This window comes from Clavelina lepadiformis, chromosome 6 (assembly GCF_947623445.1).
Source record: "Clavelina lepadiformis chromosome 6, kaClaLepa1.1, whole genome shotgun sequence".
Taxonomy (NCBI): Eukaryota; Metazoa; Chordata; class Ascidiacea; order Aplousobranchia; family Clavelinidae; genus Clavelina; species Clavelina lepadiformis.
Genome location: NC_135245.1, coordinates 871170 through 891215, shown reverse-complemented (window position 1 = coordinate 891215; position 20046 = coordinate 871170). Strand labels below are relative to the sequence as shown.

The 20046-nt window shown below is 39.2% G+C and overlaps 3 protein-coding genes across 9 annotated transcripts; 1 reads left to right on the top strand and 2 right to left on the bottom strand.

Moving 5' to 3' along the window:
* Positions 1-516: 516 nt before the first annotated feature.
* LOC143462786 (glutathione hydrolase 1 proenzyme-like) lies at positions 517-5547 on the top strand. Of its 3 annotated transcripts, none has more exons than XM_076961067.1 (15): positions 517-679; positions 1156-1286; positions 1368-1473; positions 1549-1586; positions 1796-2011; positions 2141-2280; positions 2481-2676; positions 2896-3114; positions 3543-3652; positions 3779-3915; positions 3991-4178; positions 4374-4465; positions 4557-4720; positions 4962-5072; positions 5170-5547. In XM_076961067.1, the coding sequence occupies exons 3-15, from the start codon at positions 1450-1452 to the stop codon at positions 5317-5319; spliced, it is 1785 nt and encodes a 594-aa protein (XP_076817182.1). In that variant the 5' UTR covers positions 517-679; positions 1156-1286; positions 1368-1449; the 3' UTR covers positions 5320-5547. The 3 variants fall into 3 exon arrangements, with proteins under 3 accessions (XP_076817182.1, XP_076817181.1, XP_076817183.1); XM_076961066.1 differs by having other exon boundaries at positions 1156-1291; XM_076961068.1 differs by having other exon boundaries at positions 519-679; positions 1549-1590; positions 5170-5544.
* A 712-nt stretch (positions 5548-6259) lies between these two features.
* Positions 6260-11249, bottom strand: LOC143462792 (glutathione hydrolase 1 proenzyme-like). 4 transcript variants are annotated; one of them, XM_076961079.1, is made up of 13 exons: positions 11138-11249; positions 11021-11062; positions 10618-10815; positions 10349-10488; positions 9955-10150; positions 9516-9734; positions 8990-9099; positions 8725-8852; positions 8455-8642; positions 8164-8255; positions 7910-8073; positions 7562-7676; positions 6260-7464 (listed from the first exon to the last, which is right to left on the bottom strand). In XM_076961079.1, exons 3-13 carry the CDS (start codon positions 10686-10688, stop codon positions 7319-7321), a joined length of 1569 nt encoding a protein of 522 aa, XP_076817194.1. In that variant the 5' UTR covers positions 10689-10815; positions 11021-11062; positions 11138-11249; the 3' UTR covers positions 6260-7318. The 4 variants fall into 4 exon arrangements, with proteins under 4 accessions (XP_076817194.1, XP_076817195.1, XP_076817192.1 ...); XM_076961080.1 differs by having other exon boundaries at positions 6261-7464; positions 8725-8870; positions 10349-10531; positions 11138-11248; XM_076961077.1 differs by having other exon boundaries at positions 6261-7464; positions 8725-8870; positions 11138-11248.
* Positions 11250-13454: 2205 nt separating this feature from the next.
* On the bottom strand, positions 13455-18215 carry LOC143462788 (NXPE family member 3-like). Of its 2 annotated transcripts, none has more exons than XM_076961069.1 (6): positions 18028-18215; positions 16504-16671; positions 16152-16308; positions 15713-16079; positions 14529-14593; positions 13455-14438 (listed from the first exon to the last, which is right to left on the bottom strand). In XM_076961069.1, the coding sequence occupies exons 1-6, from the start codon at positions 18133-18135 to the stop codon at positions 13603-13605; spliced, it is 1701 nt and encodes a 566-aa protein (XP_076817184.1). In that variant the 5' UTR covers positions 18136-18215; the 3' UTR covers positions 13455-13602. The 2 variants fall into 2 exon arrangements, with proteins under 2 accessions (XP_076817184.1, XP_076817185.1); XM_076961070.1 differs by having other exon boundaries at positions 16504-16642.
* Positions 18216-20046: the final 1831 nt, after the last annotated feature.

Here is a 20046-nt window from a genome sequence, read left to right as displayed (position 1 = left end):
CGGCCAGTATGCTATACTGTTTGAAGTAGCAAGACAAGCGGTGATATAACTAGTCAAAATGAAACAGCGCGCTACTTTAGCTTCTATACCGCTAGACTTTTGTCGTATTGACTTTGGTAAATAGTTTTGTCGAAAATTTTAAGTCAAGTCGTTTCATGCTACTTATGTGAAGGTTAAGGTTACTTTGTTGCTGACTGCTGGTAGCTGTCAGCAATTAAGTAATACCGAAGGAAAGATGTGTCACAAATCGGAAATTATTGAAGATACAATAAATGAAACTATTGTGATACTACATGTGCATGTTCATGCTTAATTGCTTAGCCAGAACTGTCTACCGATGTGATATGAGTGAAGATGATTTAGTAAACAGGTGATGTATGATGCATAAGTGATGCATAAGTGGTAGAAATGAAATAGATCGCTATGGTTGACGCCTTCTTTCTACTTTCGTCTCAATGACTTTGGTAAATTGATGTCGCCGATGAAATTTATCTCAATTTTCTTTAAGCTACTTATGTAAAAGTCAACGCAAATTTAAGTCTTTATGGCAACGTGTAAATGCTTCTTTTTTATCGGCGGCAGAGGTTGGAATTGGTCGTTATTTCTAGAAAACTTTAACTTATGTCTCCTTGTGTTGACATTTGTACATGAGCATAAGTAATCATCGTTGAAAGTGTAGGTGAGTGGACAAAGTTTTATACATTCTCATGTTTTAAAGATATTTCGTAAGCGTTAAAGTTGTTTAAATTCAGATACTTAATCATGTTCACTTCATATACTTCATATATTCACCTATATCAATAAACGATTTCGAGAAAGTTATCACCAACATTTTGCATTGTATAAAGATTTGCTTAAACCAGCTTGTACTTAAGCGTGGCCAGATGGCCTATATAGGCCTATAAATATATAGCTTTTTTCTTATTTGTACCATATCTTACTGGGAAGTCAGGTAAATAAATATACACAGTGGCTTAAATGGGGGCCAGCATGATGCTCAAGATTTAGTTAATTGTATAATTAAATGTAGCAGAGTTGTATTTACAACATTTCTTGCCCAGTGTTAAAGTTCAAATGTGAAATCTTTTGTTTATGTTCAAAAAGTCTACAAGCAGAGCATGCAGCCTAAAACAACTTAAAAGTTTCGTTATTTAGGTGCACCTTTGGCAGCAGTAGCGTTTATAGCGAATGTATAAATAGCGTAAAGTTGCAAGTGTAGCAGCCTGCTTGAAGCTATTTCCCATTCTTTTCTTTTGCTGCTTTTAACCATCCGGAAAGGACATCCTGTAAGGTACCAATTTACTGCAATTGCGATTAAACTTTTAGTTTTGTGGAAGCGGTCTTCTAAGCAGTAACGCTGTTCTCAGGAGCCATTTCCGTGAATTTACACGTCCATTGCAGAAGAATTGGAAAGTGGATCTTATTGTTCGTCACAAAGCTTGGAATACGATGATCAAACATGCCACGAACCTTGTAACAAATGAATATTTTTGAGTTTTTTCTTGGTAGTGTCAATGTTGTTAAAATATCTTGGTTTTATTATGACAGAATTTCGTGACTGCAATGAAACTTGCCCGCATTGTCCAGTAGGTGAATTATAAAACTTAGTGCAACTTACATTTTGTGGTGTTTAGTTTTACAGTACTTTAGAGGTAATAATTACTTAAAAACCAGTAAAATTTCCTAAATAAATTAGTAAATTTTATTTTCAATTTATAGTAAAAAATTACAATCATTGCATATGAAGTTGCTGCCAGTAATCTGCAGGCAAGTTTTACAAAATTGTTTTTAACAGTGTACACCGTAACTTCCAACTCAAAGCGGTTCACAGTCCTGAAACATTTCCTGCTACAGAAACATTTCCAGCTACAGAAACATTTGATAACGCGGCTGTGGCAGCGGACGCGGGTAATTGTTCCGAGATTGGAAAACAAATTCTCATGAAAGGGGGTTCAGTGGTCGACGCCGCAATCGCTGCCATGCTTTGTGTTGGAGTTTACAATTCACAAAGGTTATCTTGTGTCTATGAATTTTTTCATGACAACTGACCAACTGACAGTGAAAATATAGCAAGCTTTGTTTTTCTGGCAATATTAGAGCTCGGCAAACTTTCGCCATAGAAATGTTATAAACGTTACAGCTGTGGAATCGGTGGGGGTGTTTTGATGACAATCTACAACGCCACAACGGGAAGAGCCACGGTAATTGATGCCATTGATATGGCGCCAAACCTTGCATCACGTGATATGTACGGAAAAGATCAATCGCTTACAGAATTAGGTACCGTAAAGCGTCGTCGTGTAATTAAATCGGCGACGTCATTAAATCTACTTAGTGTGCAAAAACTTCCACTTTCGCAACAAGCTTTAAGCCCTTAAATGGATATGAAAATTTTATCGTAAAAAACGATTACTCTGTATATTATACTACAAAATACTAAATCTGAATCGAAATGTGGTTTTAAACAACTTAAATTGCAGGAACACTTGCTGTTGCTGTGCCCGGTCAAATTGCAGGATTTTGGGAAGCTCATCAAAGATTCGGGAAATTGCCTTGGAAAGATCTCTTTGAACCAAGCATTAAGATTGCAGAGGAAGGTTATGTCGTGGGAACTGCTCATGCTAGAGGCATCGCTTTGACAGCTCCTAATATGTTGGACCGGGATCTCAATTTATGGTGGGTTGAGATGTAACCGAAGTCAGTTCGAGATAGATATCATATAACCTTAAACTACACTCGAAAATGCGAAGAAAGAAAAATAGAAAGAAATGAGAATTAAGAACAAAATTCCTTGTTTATTTTCTCTCTTTTTTTTGTTACAAGTTGTATCTTTTTTGGAACTTTTGACAAAATACTGAGAATTATCTGATCTAGAACCAGTCATTTTATATCCAGGCCTGTATTTACCAACCTTGACGGTAGCTTGAAAAAGGCGGGAGATACGATCAGGCGACCCCAGCTAGCGGCCACTTTACGAACAATCGCCGATAAAGGAGCTGACGTATTTTATCGAGGATCTCTCGCATCTGACATTGTTGCTGATTTGCGCGATGGTTATGTGTTAAAGCCGGGTGGAGAGAGCATTATGACGGAGACTGATCTCGACAATTACAGGTATTGGCCCACAGAGATTAGGAAGATCTGTCAACCAAATCATTTCGCCGTTTCTCAAGTGGTATTTATTCGTTTGTTATAAGCCTTTATGAATGCCTTTACGATGCCATAAAAGTACTTAGCATACAAATGCATTCTGATCATTTGACGTTATTTAACATAAACATTTACATTTGATTCCAATCGCTAAAAATCTTTTGCCTGGCTTCAATAACTTGATAAAACTTTCGTAAGCTGATCGATTAGGTCATCATACCAAACACCAAACATCCTCGAACATCGTACCAGTTACACGTGCAATATGCATTTGTACCACAATTTTGTGCATAAATTATGTGCATTTGATTTCATCACCTAATTATGAGCACCGCCTGCTTTAATGATTTGAAAAAACTTTTAAAGAAAGTTATTTACGTCATCCGTATTAGGACGAACGTAAAACCTGCGTTGAACGTGGCCGTTGGTGACTTCACCCTCTTTGTTCCAGGACCACCAGCCAGTGGATCAGTGCTGGCCCTTATTCTGAACATATTAGATGGTATGTGAAAAACACATTAGTGCTAAATGTCACACGCTACGGCTACGGCTACGGCTACGGTCACTGCTACTAATAGCATTGTTGCTACTCATTTGATTTGGAAAAAGCTTTCACAACTTTTACAAGGTTACAATTTCACCCCAGAGGACATGAATGAAGAACGACAAATGCTGACCTATCATCGCATGATCGAAGCCTTTCGCTTCGCATACGCCAGGCGTTCGTGGTTGGGTGATGACCGGACCAACAAAAATATAACTGAGGTAATAGAGACTGTTATGTAAAAAAGTTTTTCCATAAATATTAGCTTTCCGTGAGACCGTTTATGCCATTGTTAGGTTGCAATAAACATGACGTCGAAGTTGTATGCTGAATCACTTCGCTTGAAAATCAACGACTCGTTCACTCAAGAGCCAGGATATTACGACGAACAATTTGTTCTCCCTGACGATCAAGGCACCTCCCATCTGTGTGTTGTTGGACCGGGGGGGCATGCAGTGTCAATGACCAGCTCATTAAATACGCGGTAAGTGTTGGAGTTTTGCTATTATTATTTTGCTTTTTGTAATTTGCATTATTTTGTTATTGTTGTCATCTCTGTTGGCACGAAGCTTTGCTACGTTTAGCTTGGCTAAGAGCACGAAACAAAGTAACCCGTAATTTGATTCCATAAATTGGCAATAAATAAAACCACCGTCCACCACCCACTTATTTTAAGTAGTTTCGGGAGCAAAGTTCGTGGTCGAAGAACTGGAATCATTTTCAACAATAACATGAACGACTTTTCATTGCCGGGTATGCCAAGTCGCCACGGTATGTGCTTAAAAGTATACATTTAAGTTTACATTTGTAGTTTTAAATTTTGCTTATTTCAACGCCGTATAACAAGATGTGAAAATAACAGAACTCGCGGAATCTCCATCGAATTACATTGTCCCGGGTAATCGGCCATTTTCAAGCATGTGCCCATCCGTAATTACCCAGACCGATCCGCAAACAGGCAAGAGAAAATTGAAAATGGTTCTAGGCGTTGCCGGTGGCCCCAAGATCACAACAACGACAGCCATGGTAAGACATAAAGTACCTGCCAAGATAAACTGAAACAAGGTAAAAGCTGAAAACCGTTAAAACAAATCAAGCCCATAAGTATTTTCTGAATGTTTTTCTACTTTCGTGGTCATGTGACGGTCAACAAAGGTTATGCGTAATCCACAGATTGCTGACCCCTACAACAGGTGATCAGTTTCCGCTTTGTTCGCTAATTATAACAAACAGGTCATTATCAGGTAACATCTTATCATTGTTTCAGATAATTTTGAACTCACTATTTTTCGGTGATGACGTTGGTACCAGCGTTGCTAAGAAACGCATTCACTACCAAGTTGCTGGCCCAGTCAAGGTTGAAAACGGGTTTGACAAGGCAAGTTGCCGTTATCGATGATCGCGTTTATGATAGGATGGGCTTTGTTCATTTTCCTGACTGACCATGAGTTATTTACCAAGTGTTGGTTAAATAGGAAGTTGTTGATGGATTGATACAAAAAGGACACGATATAGAAGTGGAAAAATCTTTGTTCTCCATTGTCCAGGCCATTCTCGCCAACGAGGATGGAACGTTGAGCGCCGCATGTGATTCCCGAAAAGGGGGACGTCCCTCTGGATTTTAGTTGATCTTCTTAAAATGAAATATGTTTAATAATGTTCCACAAGCATTCTTAATAGGATACAAATACAGGCTGACACATGAATGCAATAAAGCTAAACAGTTTCAAAATATTTTCGTGTTTTATTGGAGAGACGTTTGAATCAGAAACAAATGTAGAACATTGGACAATACAATCTACTTTCTCGTCGATTTGGGACCGACGATTCGACAATGGTAATTTTATTACGTACCCCTCGGCCTCTCCTCGTTGATACCAAAGCTTAAGTCGGGGCTTCGTAGTTTCTTGGGGCTCAACCCTGGGGTCACGATTTCGGAAAAGGGCCCTGTGACAAATCTGTGGGAACCCCGCCAGGCAACGGACCCGATCAACGACATCACATTTCACTTTTCCGCGCATGGGCCTCCGCTTCAAAATGGGGGTTCCCCGTACACGATGCCATATATCGCTGATAGACTTGATGGGGTGAAAGGGGGGGGGCTGGGACGGCTGTGGTAGTGACGATAGGACCCCACCTGCTCCTGTATCACCCAACCGTGTTTATAACCAGACTGAGAGGGATTCTTCGCGCGATGCGCCGGCTCCTGGACCGGGCACCGAGCACTCAAATCTTTTTCAAAGGCTTCAACGTGTACAAGATGGACGAGCTTGGATCGAACCAGTGCTGTCTGTTCGACTGGCTCGCTTATAGGCTGGACAGCATAGCGCGTCGAATGATCGGGGACACGCAGGGGGTAGTTTACTTGGACGCCTGGGACATGTCAGCCTCACATCACTCGACCCCAAATGGACTCCACACCCAGGGGCACGTGGTCAGGAACAAACTGCAGCTTTTCCTTTCGTTTCTATGTCCGAAATGATGACGATTAACGACATATTTACGAAAACATGACTCGACGTACATTAAAAGCGTAACCATGACTATATATAACATTATGAGGTGATATAAACGTAAAAGACTTTATGACGTCACACTAGAAATTGTTTGATCATTACGTTTTGCCCAACTTCTCGTTAATAATTAATTGTTGTTCATATTCATAAAACAGTATCTATGAAAACTAAAAGACGTTTGCAACAAATGTCGGCTCGGTAGCGAGTGGTTCAACCGCAGACCTCGCACTGAACGCAGCTCGTGTTCCGTGTCCGATACCCAGTGGTGCCATACCGTTGTAATGCACTTGGGCAAAGCGTTAATTACATGTTCTCTTGCTCACTGGACCTGGTGAACAATTCTAAAATCGGGCAATACTCTATAAAAATAACAAAATCAAAATAAAAATTGCGTGACACTGGTACAAGCTCGGAAACCAGGGCTTGCTTAAGTCGTGCAAAGACTTTCCTCATTCCGAGAACCAAGAGTATCACCATACCAAGTCCAAGTGAAGCATTGGTGCCCGATTTACTTTATATGCTGCATGGGTAAAATCAAAAGCTTCGCTAACGTCTTCATGTGTTGGGTTAGAAATAAATCAGATGTATTAAACGAAAGCTCAATATGTTCAGGGAAATCTTGCTGTGAATCGCTTTCAAAGTGTGCTACGTAATAAGTTGATGATGTTGTCGTTATCAACATCTATGCATACACCCTCCCTCTCTGCCACAAGCAGAAACTAAACTGTTTATCACTCCCCCATTTCTTGTTCAGTAAGCTCATTTCAAAATGTGTCCGACACACCATGTTGCCGCCGTCTTAGCGACAATGTAGATGGAGGTAACGCAGTGAGTAGTTCTGGAGAATTGAGTGATTTTGGAAAAGTTACAATCGACTAGATAGTAAAGAATAAGTATGCAAAGTTATCTTTATACATTAGTAGTGATTTATATCCAAAATTACTTGAAATTTCACACTGGTTTCAACACATCTAACTCCGATTTAGCTTTGGCTATCAAATGTTTGAAAGTAGTTGGCTTTATTGCAATCATGAGTCTGTCTGTATTTGTATCCTAGTAAGAATGCTTGTGGAACATTATTAAACATATTTCATTTTAAGAAGATCAACTAAAATCCAAAGGGACGTCCCCCTTTTCGGGAATCGCATGTGGCACTCAACGTTCCATCATCGTTGGCGAGAATGGCCTGGACATGGGAAAAAAAACCTTTTTCCACTTCTATATCGTGTCCTTTTTGTATCAATCCATCAACAACTTCCTATTTAACCAACACTTGGTAAATAACTCATGGTCAGTCAGGAAAATTAACAAAGCCCATTCTATCATAAACGCGATCATCGATAACGGCAACTTGCCTTGTCAAACCCGTTTTCAACCTTGACTGGGCCAGCAACTTGGTAGTGAATGCGTTTCTTAGCAACGCTGGTACCAACGTCATCACCGAAAAATAACGAGTTCAAAATTATCTGAAACAATGATAAGATGTTACCTGATAATGACCTGTTTGTTATAATTAGCGAACAACGGGGAAACTTATCATCTGTTGTAGGGGTCAACAATCTACAGGTTACGCATAACCTTTGTTGACCTTCACGTTATTAACCACGAAAGTAGAAAATACTTATGGGCTTGATTTGTTTTAACGGTTTTCATCTTTGACCTTGTTTCAGTTTATCTTTACAGATACTTTATGTCCTACCATGGCTGTCGTTGTAGTGATCTTGGGGCCACCGGCAACGCCTAGAACCATTTTCAATTTTCTCTTGCCTGTTTGTGGATCCGTCTGGGTAATTACGGATGGGCACATGCTTGAAAATGGCCGATTACCCGGGACAATGTAATTCGATGGAGATTCAGGTAGCCCTGTTGTTTTCACAACTTGTTATACGACGTTGAAATAAGCAAAATTTAAAATTACAAATGTAAACTTTAATCATACTTTTAAGCACATACCGTGGCGATTGGGCCAGTCTGGCAATGAAAAGTCGTTCATGTCGTTGTTGAAAATGATTCCAGTTCTTCGACCACGAACTTTGCTCCCGAAGCTGGATGAAGTAAAATTGAAGGTAGTGGACGGTGGTTTTACTTATTGCCAATTTATGGAATCAAATTACGGGTTACTTCGTTTCGTGCTCTTAGGCAAGCCCAATTAGCCCAAGTTTCGTGCCAAGAGAATTGGCAACAATAAAAAAACAACGCAAATTACAAAAAGCAAAACAATAATAGCAAAAAGCCTACACTTACCGCGTATTTAATGAGCTGGTCATTGACACTGCATGTCCCCCCGGTCCAACAACGCACAGATGGGAGGTGCCTCGATCGTCAGGGAGAACGAATTGTTCGTCGTAATATCCTGGCTCTTGAGTGAACGAGTCGTTGATTTTCAAGCGAAGTGATTCAGCATATAACTTTGAAGTCATGTTTATTGCAACCTTACAATGTCATAAACAGTCTTACGGAAAGCTAATATTCATGGAAAAACTTTTTCACATAGCAATCTCTTATTTACCTTACCTCTCTTACCTCATTTATATTTTTGTTGGTCCGGTCGTCACCCAACCACGAACGCCTGGCGTATGCGAAGCGAAAAGCTTCAACAATGCGATGATAGGTCAGCATTTGTCGGTCTTCATTCATGTCCTCTGGGGTGAAATTGTAACCTTGTAAAAGTTGTGAAAGCTTTTTCCAAATCAAATGAGTATCAACAATGCTATTAGTAGCAGTGACCGTAGCCGTAGACGTAACGTGCGACATTTAGCACAAATGCTAATGCACTTACCTTCTAATATGTTCAGAATAAGGGCCAGCACTGATCCACTGGCTGGCGGTCCTGGGACAAAGAGGCTGAAGTCACCAACGGCCACGTTCAACGCAGGTTTTACGTTCGTCCTAATACGTATGACGTAATTAGCTTTCTTCAAAAGTTTCTTCAAATCATTGAAGCAGGCGGTGCTCATAATTAGGTGATGAAATCAAATGCACATAATTTATGCACAAAATTGTGGTACAAATGCATATTACACGTGTAACTGGTACGATGTTCGAGGATGTTTGGTGTAGGATATAATGACCTAATCGATCAGCTTACGAAAGTTTTATCAAGTTTTTGAAGCCAGGCAAAAGATTTTTAGCGATTGGAATCAAATGTAAATGTTTATGGTAAAAAAGGTCAAATGCAAAGAATGCATTTGTATGCTAAGTACTTTTATGGCATCATAAAGGCTTATAACAAACGAATAAATACCACTTGAGAAACGGCGAAATGATTTGGTTGACAGATCTTCCTAATCTCTGTGGGCCAATACCTGTAATTGTCGAGATCAGTCTCCGTCATAATGCTCTCTCCACCCAGCTTTAACACATAACCATCGCGCAAATCAGCAACAATGTCAGATGCGAGAGATCCTCGATAAAATACGTCAGCTCCTTTATCGGCGATTGTTCGTAAAGTGGCCGCTAGCTGGGGTCGCCTGATCGTATCTCCCGCCTTTTTCAAGCTACCGTCAAGGTTGGTAAATACAGGCCTGGATATAAAATGACTGGTTCTAGATCAGATAATACTCAGTATTTTGTCAAAAGTTCCAAAAAAGATACAACTTGTAACAAAAAAAAGAGAGAAAATAAACAAGGAATTTTGTTCTTAATTCTCATTTCTTTCTATTTTTCTTATGTTCGCATTTTCGAGTGTAGTTTAAGGTTATAGGATATCTATCTCGAACTGAATTAGGTCACTGTTCAACCCACCACAAATTGAGATCCCGGTCCAACATATTAGGAGCTGTCAAAGCGATGGCTGCAGCGTGAGCACTCCCCACAACATAACCTTCCTCTGCAATCTTAATACTTGGTTCAAAGAGATCTTTCCAAAGCAATTTCCCGAATCTTTGATGAGCGTCCCAAAATCCTGCAATTTGACCGGGCACAGCAACAGCAAGTGTTCCTGCAATTTAAGTTGCTTAAAACCACATTTCGTTTCAGAATTAGTATTTTGTAGTATAATATACATAGTAATCGTTTTTACAATAAAATTTCATATCCATTTAAAGACTTAAAGCTTTTTACTAAAGTGGAAGTTTTTGCACACTAAGTAGATTTAATGACGTCGCCGATTTAAATACACGACGACGCTTTACGGTACCTAATTCTGTAAGCGATTGATCTTTTCCATACATATCACGTGATGCAAGGATTGGCGCCACATCAATGGCATCAATGACCGTGGCATTTCCTGTTGTGGCGTTGTAGATTGTCATCAAAACACCCCCACCGATTCCACAGCTGTAACGTTTATAATGTTTCTATGGCGAAAGTTTGCCGAGATCTAATATTGCCAGAAAAAGATAGCTTGAATTATTTTCACTGTAAGTTGGTCAGCTGTCATGACAAAATTCATAGACACAAAATAACCTTTGTGAATTACAAACTCCAACACAAAGCATGGCAGCTATTGCGGCGTCGACCACTGAACCCCCTTTCATGAGAATTTGTTTTCCAATCTCGGAACAATTGCCCGCGTCCGCTGCCACAGCCGCATTATCAAATGTTTCTGTAGCTGGAAATGTTTCAGGACTGTGAACCGCTTTGAGTTGGAAGTTACGATGTACACTGTTAAAAACAATTTTGTAAAACTTGCCTGAAGATTACTGGCAGCAACTTCATATGTAATGATTGTAATTTTTTACTATAAATTGAAAATAAAGTTTACTAATTTCTTTAGGAAATTTTACTGGTTTTTAATTAATTATTACCTCCAAAGTACTGTAAAACTAAACATCACAAAATGTAAGTTGCACTAAGTTTTATAATTCACCTACTGGACAATGCGGGCAAGTTTCATTGCAGTCACGAAATTCTGTCATAATAAAACCAAGATATTTTAACATCATTGTCACTACCAAGAAAAAACTCAAAAATATTCATTTGTTACAAGGTTCATGGCATGTTTGATCATCGTATTCCAAGCTTTGGTGACGAACAATAGGGTCCACTTTTCAATTTTTCTGCAATGGACTGTAAATACACGAAAACGTCTCCTGAGAACAGCGTTACTGCTTAGAAGACCGCTTCCACAAAACTAAAAGATTAATCGCACTTGCAGTAAATTCGTACCTCACAGGATGTCTTTTTAGGGTGGTTAAAAGCAGCAAAAAAAAAAAGAATAGGAAATAGCTTCAAGCAGGCTGCTACACTTGCAAATTTACGTTATTTATACATTCGCTATAAACGCTACTGCTGCCAAAGGTGCACCTAAATAACGAAACTTTTAAGTTGTTTTAGGCTGCATGCTCTGCTTGTATACTTTTTGAACATAAACAAATGATTTCACATTTAAACTTTAAGACTAGGCAAGAAATGTTGTAAATACAACTCTGCTACCTTTAATTATACAATTAACTAAATCTAGTGCATCATGCTGGCCCGCATTTAAGCCACTGTGTATATTTATTTACCTGATTTCCCAGTAAGATATGGTACAAATAAGAAAAAAGCTATATATTTATAGGCCTATGTAGGCCATCTGACCACGCTTAAGTACAAGCTGGTTTAAGCAAATCTTTATACAAAGCAAAATGTTGGTGATAACTTTCTCGAAATCGTTTATTGATATAGGTGAATATATGAAGTATTTGAAGTGAACATGATTAAGTATCTGAATTTAAATAACTTTTTCGCTTACGAAATATCTTTAAAACATGAGAATGTATAAAACCTTGTCCACTCACCTACACTTTCAACGATGATTACTTATGCTCATGTACAAATGTCAACACAAGGAGACATAAGTTAAAGTTTTCAAGAACTAACGACCAATTCCAACCTCTACCGCCGATAAAAAAGAAGCATTTACACGTTGTTGCTGATTGCTATGCCATAAAGACTTAAATTTCCGTTGACTTTTACATAAGTAGCTTAAAGAAAATTGAGATAAAATTCTTCGGCGACATCAATTTACCAAAGTCATTGAGACGAAAGTAGAAGGAAGGCGTCAACCATAGCGATCTGTTTCATTTCTACCATTTATACATCACTTGTTTACTAAATCATCAACGTCACTCACATCAGGAGACAGCACTGTCTATGCAGTTAAACATGTAAATGCACATGTGGTATCACTATAGTTTCATTTATTGTATCTTCAATATATTCCAGTATGCGACACACTTTTCCTTCGCTATTACTTAATTGCTGACAGCTACCAGCAGTCGGCCACAAAGTAACCTTAACCTTCAAATAAGTAGCATAAAGCGACTTGACATAAAGTTTTACGACAACACTTTTTACCAAAGTCAATAAGGCAAAAGTCTAGCGGTATAGAGGCTAAAGTAGCGCGCTGTTTTATTTTGACTGGTTTTATCAACGCTTGTCCTGTTACTTCAAACAGCATATAGCATACTGGCCAGTTAAACTACCAGTTAAGCATCAAAATACATATGTAATGGTTTCATTTATTTTCAATATGTTCCGATCTGTGACACATTTTTCCGTCGATCGTGGAAAGCGTTTCAGCCGCAGCACTACGTCATCATCATTAAACATCATCTACATGACTTACTGCTGTAGCATATATATACATATGCTACGTGCTATACATACAGCTAAGGATGTGTTGAATATCGGCTAGAATATCAAATAATGTTGGATACCATTCACTTCTGATATGTAGCGATAACTTTATATACTTATTCTTTACTATCTAGTCGATTGTGACCTTTCCGAAATCACAACTACTTCCGAACTACTCACTGCGTTATCTGCATCTACATTGTCGCTAAGACGGCGGCAACATGGTGTGTCGGACACATTCTGAAATGAGCTTCCTGAGCAAGAAATCGGGGAGTGATAAACAGTTGAGTGTCTGGTTGTAGCAGAGAGGGAGGGGTGTATGCATAGATGTTGATAATGTTGTCCTCGGAATGAGAAAAGTCTTTGCACAACTTAAGCGAGCCCCGTTTTCCGAGCTTGTACCAGTGTCACGCAATTTGTATTTTTTTTTTTTATAGAGTATGGCCCGATTTTAGAATTGTTCACCAAGTCCAGTGAGCAAGAGCAAATGTAACGAGCCTTACCCAAGTGCATTACAACGGTATGGCACCACGTGGTATCGGACACAGAACACGAGCTGCGTTCAGTGCGAGGTCTGCGGTTGAACCACTCGCTACCGAGCCGACATTTGTTGCAAACGTCTTTTAGTTTTCATAGATACTGTTTTATGAATATGAACAACAATTAATTACTAACGAGAAGTTGGGCAAAATGTAATGATCAAACAATTTCTAGTGTGATGTCACAAAGTCTTTTAGGTTAATATCACGTCATAATGTTATATATAGTCATGGTTACGCTTTTAATGTACGTCGAGTCATGTTTTCGTAAATATGTCGTTAATCGTCATCATTTCGGGCATAGAAACGAAAGGAAAAGCTGCATTTCGTTCCTGACCACGTGCGCTTGGGTGTGGAGTCCATTTGGGGTCGAGTGATGTGAGGCTGACATGTCCCAGGCGTCCAAGTAAATTACCCCCTGCGTGTCCCCGATCATTCGACGCGCTATGCTGTCCAGCCTATAAGCGAGCCAGTCGAACAGACAGCACTGGTTCGATCCAAGCTCGTCCATTTTGTACACGTTGAAGCCTTTGAAAAAGATTTGAGTACTCGGTGCCCGGTCCAGGAGGCGCCGCATCGCGCGAAGAATCCCTCTCAGTCTGGTTATAAACACGCTTGGGTGATACAGGAGCAGGTGGGGTCCTATCGTCACTACCACAGCCGTCCCAGCCCCCCCTTTCACCCCATCAAGTCTATCAGCGATATACGGCATCGTGTACGGGGAACCCCCATTTTGAAGCGGAGGCCCATGCGCGGAAAAGTGAAGTGTGATGTTGTTGATCGGGTCCGTTGCCTGGCGGGGTTCCCACAGATTTGTCACAGGGCCTTTTTCCGAAATCGTGACCCCAGGGTTGAGCCCCAAGAAACTACGAAGCCCCGACTTAAGCTTTGGTATCAACGAGGGGAGGCCGAGGGGTACGTAATAAGAGTACCATTGTCGAATCGTCGAATCGCCGAGAAAGTAGATTGTCTTGCCCTCCACGCAGCTGGATTCGTCCTGAGAAGTTGTAAAATGTCGTGCCCGGCAATGGAAGGAGTTCCACTCGTCTTTGAAAAAGTACCCACCGGGACGTGGCGGTAGAGAGTCAACCTCTGGCAGCCGGCAGGGAGCTAACTTCTGATTGGCTGAAAATGTCAAAATATCTTGGTTCGCGATTTAATTGAACTTTCAAAATTGAAAACATTATGACGTCACATTTGATTTGTTGATCTCACTTGCATGGCTGGGTAAAATTTCCAGTTTGATTGGCTGGCCCACCATCACACGTAAATTAACGCCCCTGCAAACGTCATAAATGTGGTTATACTTGATAAACAACATACTGTAATAAAATATCACAATCTTGCTGAAAGCAATACAACCGCAGGTGAATGCATAGCTTTTCTAGGCTAACTATTTACGGGCATACTTTTATCCGTCGTCGGAACAATGTTCAAATATACGCGAATAAATCAAACTGTAAACTGTATATCAGGGCTTCATTCGGATGCGTTGTTGCGAATGAAAAAGTTTACGGTGAGGTAATAAAAGAAATACGTCGTTGTTAAATAACGAATAAAATCGAATAATCCGATTTTTTACAAAACGATGTAATACTTCCGTATACCTAGGATCGCGTTGATATACCTACACACTTGGATCATCCCATTGTCTAGTAAACAGCTTCGCAAAACTTGACAACGTGTCCTACGTTGTGGGGTATTTTAGAGAGCTAGTGTTAGTTTTTTTTGCGGCTTCTTATTATTATGTACTTTGCGATTATTCTGACGTGTTGGAACTAATATAGCGGTTCTTTATTTATGTCAGCCCGTGTCGGTTATTGATTGCCGTGTCGGTTATTGTCGGTTATTGCCGTATGAGATATCTGGTTCTTTTGTGACGCACCTTTTCAGCCATACGTAACTAATGCTTTTAAGATTAGTAAAGTATAGGCCAGCCGCTTTTATTACTTCAACTCTCCGTGAAATCTTTTGTGTCAGATGAAAGCGGTTTTTGGTAAATAGCGGCAAGCAATACTAAGTAAACGGTGGAAAGAATCTAAAAGTTATAGTTCAAAGCATAATTCAACATTGATTGTTGAAATGAAGTTTTAACGTTTGGCAAGTATCGAAATTCTGTATATAACCATTTACAACTAAACTTTTTCTAAACTTCATACAGCTAGCTGGGAAACCTGTAACAGTTGTAATTGTACAACTTTCAACTTGAAACAACGAGTTTATATTCGTGAGTGACATGAAAATATATTGACATCGCTGCCACTTTGTGTGCACAATCGCTGTGGACCAACAAACTGAAAATATGAGAGCGATCGACAATTTACGCTGACGTTTGAAAGTATTTTCTTAAATCATACGTTAATAAATTTTACATTTGCGTGTTACGAGTTATTACTTACTTTCGAAACAAGCCAGATTCTCTCAAAATGTCTGCGGCGTCGTACGTTCGGGCCACCTCATAAGTTTTAATGGATGAGCATGGAACCTGGCTTGGCTTTTCGCATATCCATGGCTCTCCCGTTGTGGCGTGGCTGAAATTGCAGTAATTTGCTCTTAACTCTGGCTCCGTGGCGCCTTCCATCGTATGAAGCCACATGTTGCATTCCGCTCTCTCCTGCCACTTACCGTCGTCGAAAAGCCCCGAAAATATTAAACCAGGGGATCCTTTTGATGAGGTCACTTTTCGCAAAACCTGAACCGATTCGCTTGGATGAATAAGGATGACCTTCAAATGACCTTCGCCGTCAAACGGGAGCGGAACGTAAACTGTATTATTAGGTCAAAGAAATATTAAAATGACGCAATAACATAGAATTGTTACCTTTCTTTTCAGCTCACCTGTGTAGCTTCCGTTTTCGTGATCTATGACGTCACCAGTAACACCGTTAAGCAAATCGTTTGACGTCAGAAGAACCCGAAAGTAATCCCCACCGAAAGTCTTCATTTCACCGCGTCCATTGCGCGCTGTTATCTTCACAGCGATTCGATCTCCTTTCTGTAACATGATTGTGACGTCACAGTTAAACAACGCCAGTTTCGACAGAGTATATGAGGAAAGGATATATATCTACTATAAGGATATATATCGATATACTTGTAATATCGATTATAAGTTATAATTAAACCAAACTAAAAGCATCCCGGTCAGGTATAACTGACGCAGATTCTTGGAACACGCCGACACATTTACCTTGTGCTTGTCTGCCGGATGCAGCACTGAGAAGCTTGTATAAAAAGGATTTGTGACGTCACTATCTTGAATAAATGGCTTTGCTTGAGGCCAACGAAAATATTTCGTCACAATGGACGACTTTTCCGGGGATATAGGGCTGAATACAAAAGGCTGCTGCGGAAATTTCTGTAGAAAAATTATCGCTATTTATCGGGCTAGAAAGAAAATGCTAAAATGTGCGGCGATGTCTGTTTTGTTTTTAGATGGTTGTCAGAAATCAACTAAACCATAATAAATTGGTTGCTATTAAAAATCAACATTTGCCTAAATTTAAACAGACAACTAAAACCGCCATCGATCACACACTCCAAGAACGCAAAGAGCCCCACATAAATATCACATAAATATCCTTTGAAAAGCTTTTAATTCAAATAGAAATTTAAAACAACAACCAATAAATAACAAGAAAACAACAAACTCATTATCAGTTTTGAAGTGTTACTTAAAACATCATTGTCAGCTTCATCTACATGTGAGATTCATAAAACGATTGCAAATTGCAATCGTCGTCATTGTTATTTAACTAATGAAGGTTTCAAGAGTTACTTTATGTGGCACTTTAAAGACAATGCTATAGTATCAAAACGATCATTGAATCGTCCGAAAAGCCTCCTGGTAACCCAGGGCAACAAATCTGGTTGTCATTTTGAAATTTTGAAATTTTGGTTGCTAATGACACCTTGGCAACCGTATAAGTGTCACGCGGCTTAAATCGTGTGCGTCGTTCTTTAGCGAAAAATGTTTTTCCAATAACTTTTGATTATTTTTCTTTCAAATGAAACGTCCCGAAACGCGAAAGAAAAGAGTGGAAAAGGGTCCACACCATCGATGGCTTGACGAGTAAATAATGACTTTGTACATTTCATAATGATCATTTTGACCAAATTATACAACGGACAAAGGGCAGTGACCCCTTTGACTCGGCGACTTTGCAAACATTGAAATGTTGATCATCTTATACTGGAGAAGCATCAAGTTAACTTTTTGAAAATGTGTTATTTCATTAAAAACACCTATGCGAGATATAGGTTGTAGGATGTAACCACAAACACGCCAATCTCATTTGACTTTTATGGTATATTGTATTATTGTTAATTGTTTTATGTCAGTTGTACAGAACTAGGTTATTAATATCGATTATTATTTTTTAAATTATATTGAAACTAGTCAAATAATTTTGCATTATTTCTAGCTTGTTTGCCGTTATATAAAATGTTTCTTACTTCACGTGTTAACCTACATTCTGCACTTTAATTACACTGAAGAAGAATTGTGGCAGTAAGTTACAATTCAAAATTGAGACTTAACGGTTTCTAAAAAAATTAGTTTCGTGGCAGTACCTGGCACCACTTTGAAGTAATTATTTAATTTCGCCGTAAAAATGTGATTTTTTTCGTCTTCACAGCGTAATAACCCCCTTTTGTTAGCTTACAAATCTGCCCTTATAAGGAGTATCTTATAAAAACTTCTGAATGAGCTCACCTTTGCACTTGAATTTTTCATTCCAATGCCAAGTAAGAGAATGTTGCAGGCTGCAATGACTAGAAGTAACACGCAACAGGCCTTTTTATTTTTTAACAATTTCCTCATTTTTCCTCTCAAATACTTTTGACAACCGGTGCATGTAGTCCATGTGGCAACTACTCAACTGTACGGAAAAGGACCTGATTGTGACGTGTATCCCTCAAAAAACGGTAGAGATCGCTATTAACAGATCTTGTCCTGGCCAATGGAATTACTTTACGCGTGAATAAATATCACGGTTGAGTGGAAACAGATGTGACGTCTAAACACTGGTGGAACTGTTACATCCTTTTCACTATTTTACAGTTTTGTAACTTTGCTGCGACAAAGTTTAAACTTAGATTTGTGTTGCGAGGTGGTAACCACGCACGTCACAAATCAGGAAAACGAAGGAAAGTCAGAGAGTTTTTATAAGTCGGTTCAGTTTTCAGTTCAGTCAGTTTTTTAAGTCAGAATTTTCTTCGCTTTTTCGATTTTGTCTGCGTTTATTTCTGTTGGAAATTCTTTCCACTAAGTGCGTTGTAGTCTTTGGTTCATCAGAATGGAGGAGGTTGCAATTGTTATGTCAATATCTTTACATTGGGACTCACTGTTGTGAATTATCACTGTACAACAAAAAAACTACTTTAGCACATGTACAGTATTTGATGGTTTTTAAACTGTTTTTGGCTGAATTTGGGGCGTTGATTTCAAATCCGAAGCCAGATTTTTTCTACCACGTCTATTTTTTGAGATTCAGGAAACCACCATTTTCTTTAATTTTATTTGAATTTTACGTAAACGTATCACTTCGATCACATATACACAACAAAAATGGCACATTCTTGATCTAAGTGATGAATGATTAGAACAGAGACATTTTGAACAAACTCAACATTTAATGAACAACTGTCCTCAATCATACTATTAACCCTATCTTAGATGGGAGGGCTCATAGAATCAACCCCCGTCCTTTTCGCCCCTCCCGTCTTTTTCAGTTTTTGCTGCTTTCTTGCCATCCGAGGTACGGGTTAACCATGCTATTGAAAAAATTAGCAGACGTTTGGAAGTATAACACCACGAATATAAGATGAATCATTTTCTCTCTGCAGAAACCAGCAATAGTCACCGATCAATTTAGCGTTAGACTTTCCTTTATATCTGCTTTCAATCAGAGCAATGTTTTGGTGGAACCGTTCTCCATGTTCGTCACTCACTTCCTCCATGTTCGGTGGAAAAAAGTCAGGATGAGCATGGAGAAAATGTAGCTTTAATGACATTCGACAACCCAATCGTTGACAGGTTTGCAACAGGTTTTCAACAATCTCTACAAAATTTTTTAGCTTTGTACTTACCCAAGAAATTGTCGACAACCTGTTTAAATGATTTCCATCCAATTTGTAGAATTAAGCTTTCCTTTAAACTGGTCATCTAGCAATAGTTTTCGAGTTTCGAGGCCAATAAAAACTCCTGCGTTCAGTTTGGCTTCACTTTTGAAAAGTCCAAATTTTTCTTTTAAATACATAAATGCAGCTCCCTCGTGATTCATTGCTTTGACAAAAGTTTTCATCAGTCCAAGTTTAATGTGTAGTGGAGGTAGAAGCACATAATCGGGATTTACCAGAGGCGTGTGTTTTATGTTAAACCTTCCAATTGCTGGATTTTCTCGTGGTTCTCAAACTTTTCTTGTGAAGTGGTTACAGTCATCCCGGCTATTCCAAAGACACAAGAAGCACATGTATTTAGTATAACCCAATTGCAGCCCAGCAAGTAGTGAAACAGTTTTTAGATCTGCGCGGATCTTCCAGTCATGTTAAGAGCAGTTGATACGTTAAACTACTCATTTTCCTTCTCTCCGCGCATACCACGAAGTCAGTGGTTTCACAATGTTAAATCGATCAAAGTTTTCGACTGACATATTCAATAACGCAAAATCTATACGTGATAGAATAAATCCGATTGCAGATTTGGATTCAGCATCCCAAATTTACCCCAAAA

Excerpts from the sequence above, each read along its gene's own strand:
- LOC143462788 (XM_076961069.1), bottom strand. The coding sequence starts at position 18,135 with ATGAGGAAATTGTTAAAAAATAAAAAGGCCTGTTGCGTGTTACTTCTA. Across the intron at positions 16,080-16,151 it reads CGAAAACGGAAGCTACACAG|TTTACGTTCCGCTCCCGTTT; the intron begins GTGAGCTGAAAA and ends CTAATAATACAG. Across the intron at positions 14,439-14,528 it reads AATTTTACCCAGCCATGCAA|CCAATCAGAAGTTAGCTCCC; the intron begins GTGAGATCAACA and ends TGACATTTTCAG.
- LOC143462792 (XM_076961077.1), bottom strand. The coding sequence starts at position 10,688 with ATGAAAGGGGGTTCAGTGGTCGACGCCGCAATAGCTGCCATGCTTTGT. Across the intron at positions 8,643-8,724 it reads ATATAAATGAGGTAAGAGAG|GTTGCAATAAACATGACTTC; the intron begins GTAAGGTAAATA and ends TGACATTGTAAG. Across the intron at positions 7,465-7,561 it reads AAACGGGTTTGACAAGGCAA|TTGTTGATGGATTGATACAA; the intron begins GTTGCCGTTATC and ends TTAAATAGGAAG.
- LOC143462786 (XM_076961067.1), top strand. The coding sequence starts at position 1,450 with ATGATCAAACATGCCACGAACCTT. Across the intron at positions 2,012-2,140 it reads GGAGTTTACAATTCACAAAG|CTGTGGAATCGGTGGGGGTG; the intron begins GTTATCTTGTGT and ends TAAACGTTACAG. Across the intron at positions 2,281-2,480 it reads TCAATCGCTTACAGAATTAG|GAACACTTGCTGTTGCTGTG; the intron begins GTACCGTAAAGC and ends CTTAAATTGCAG.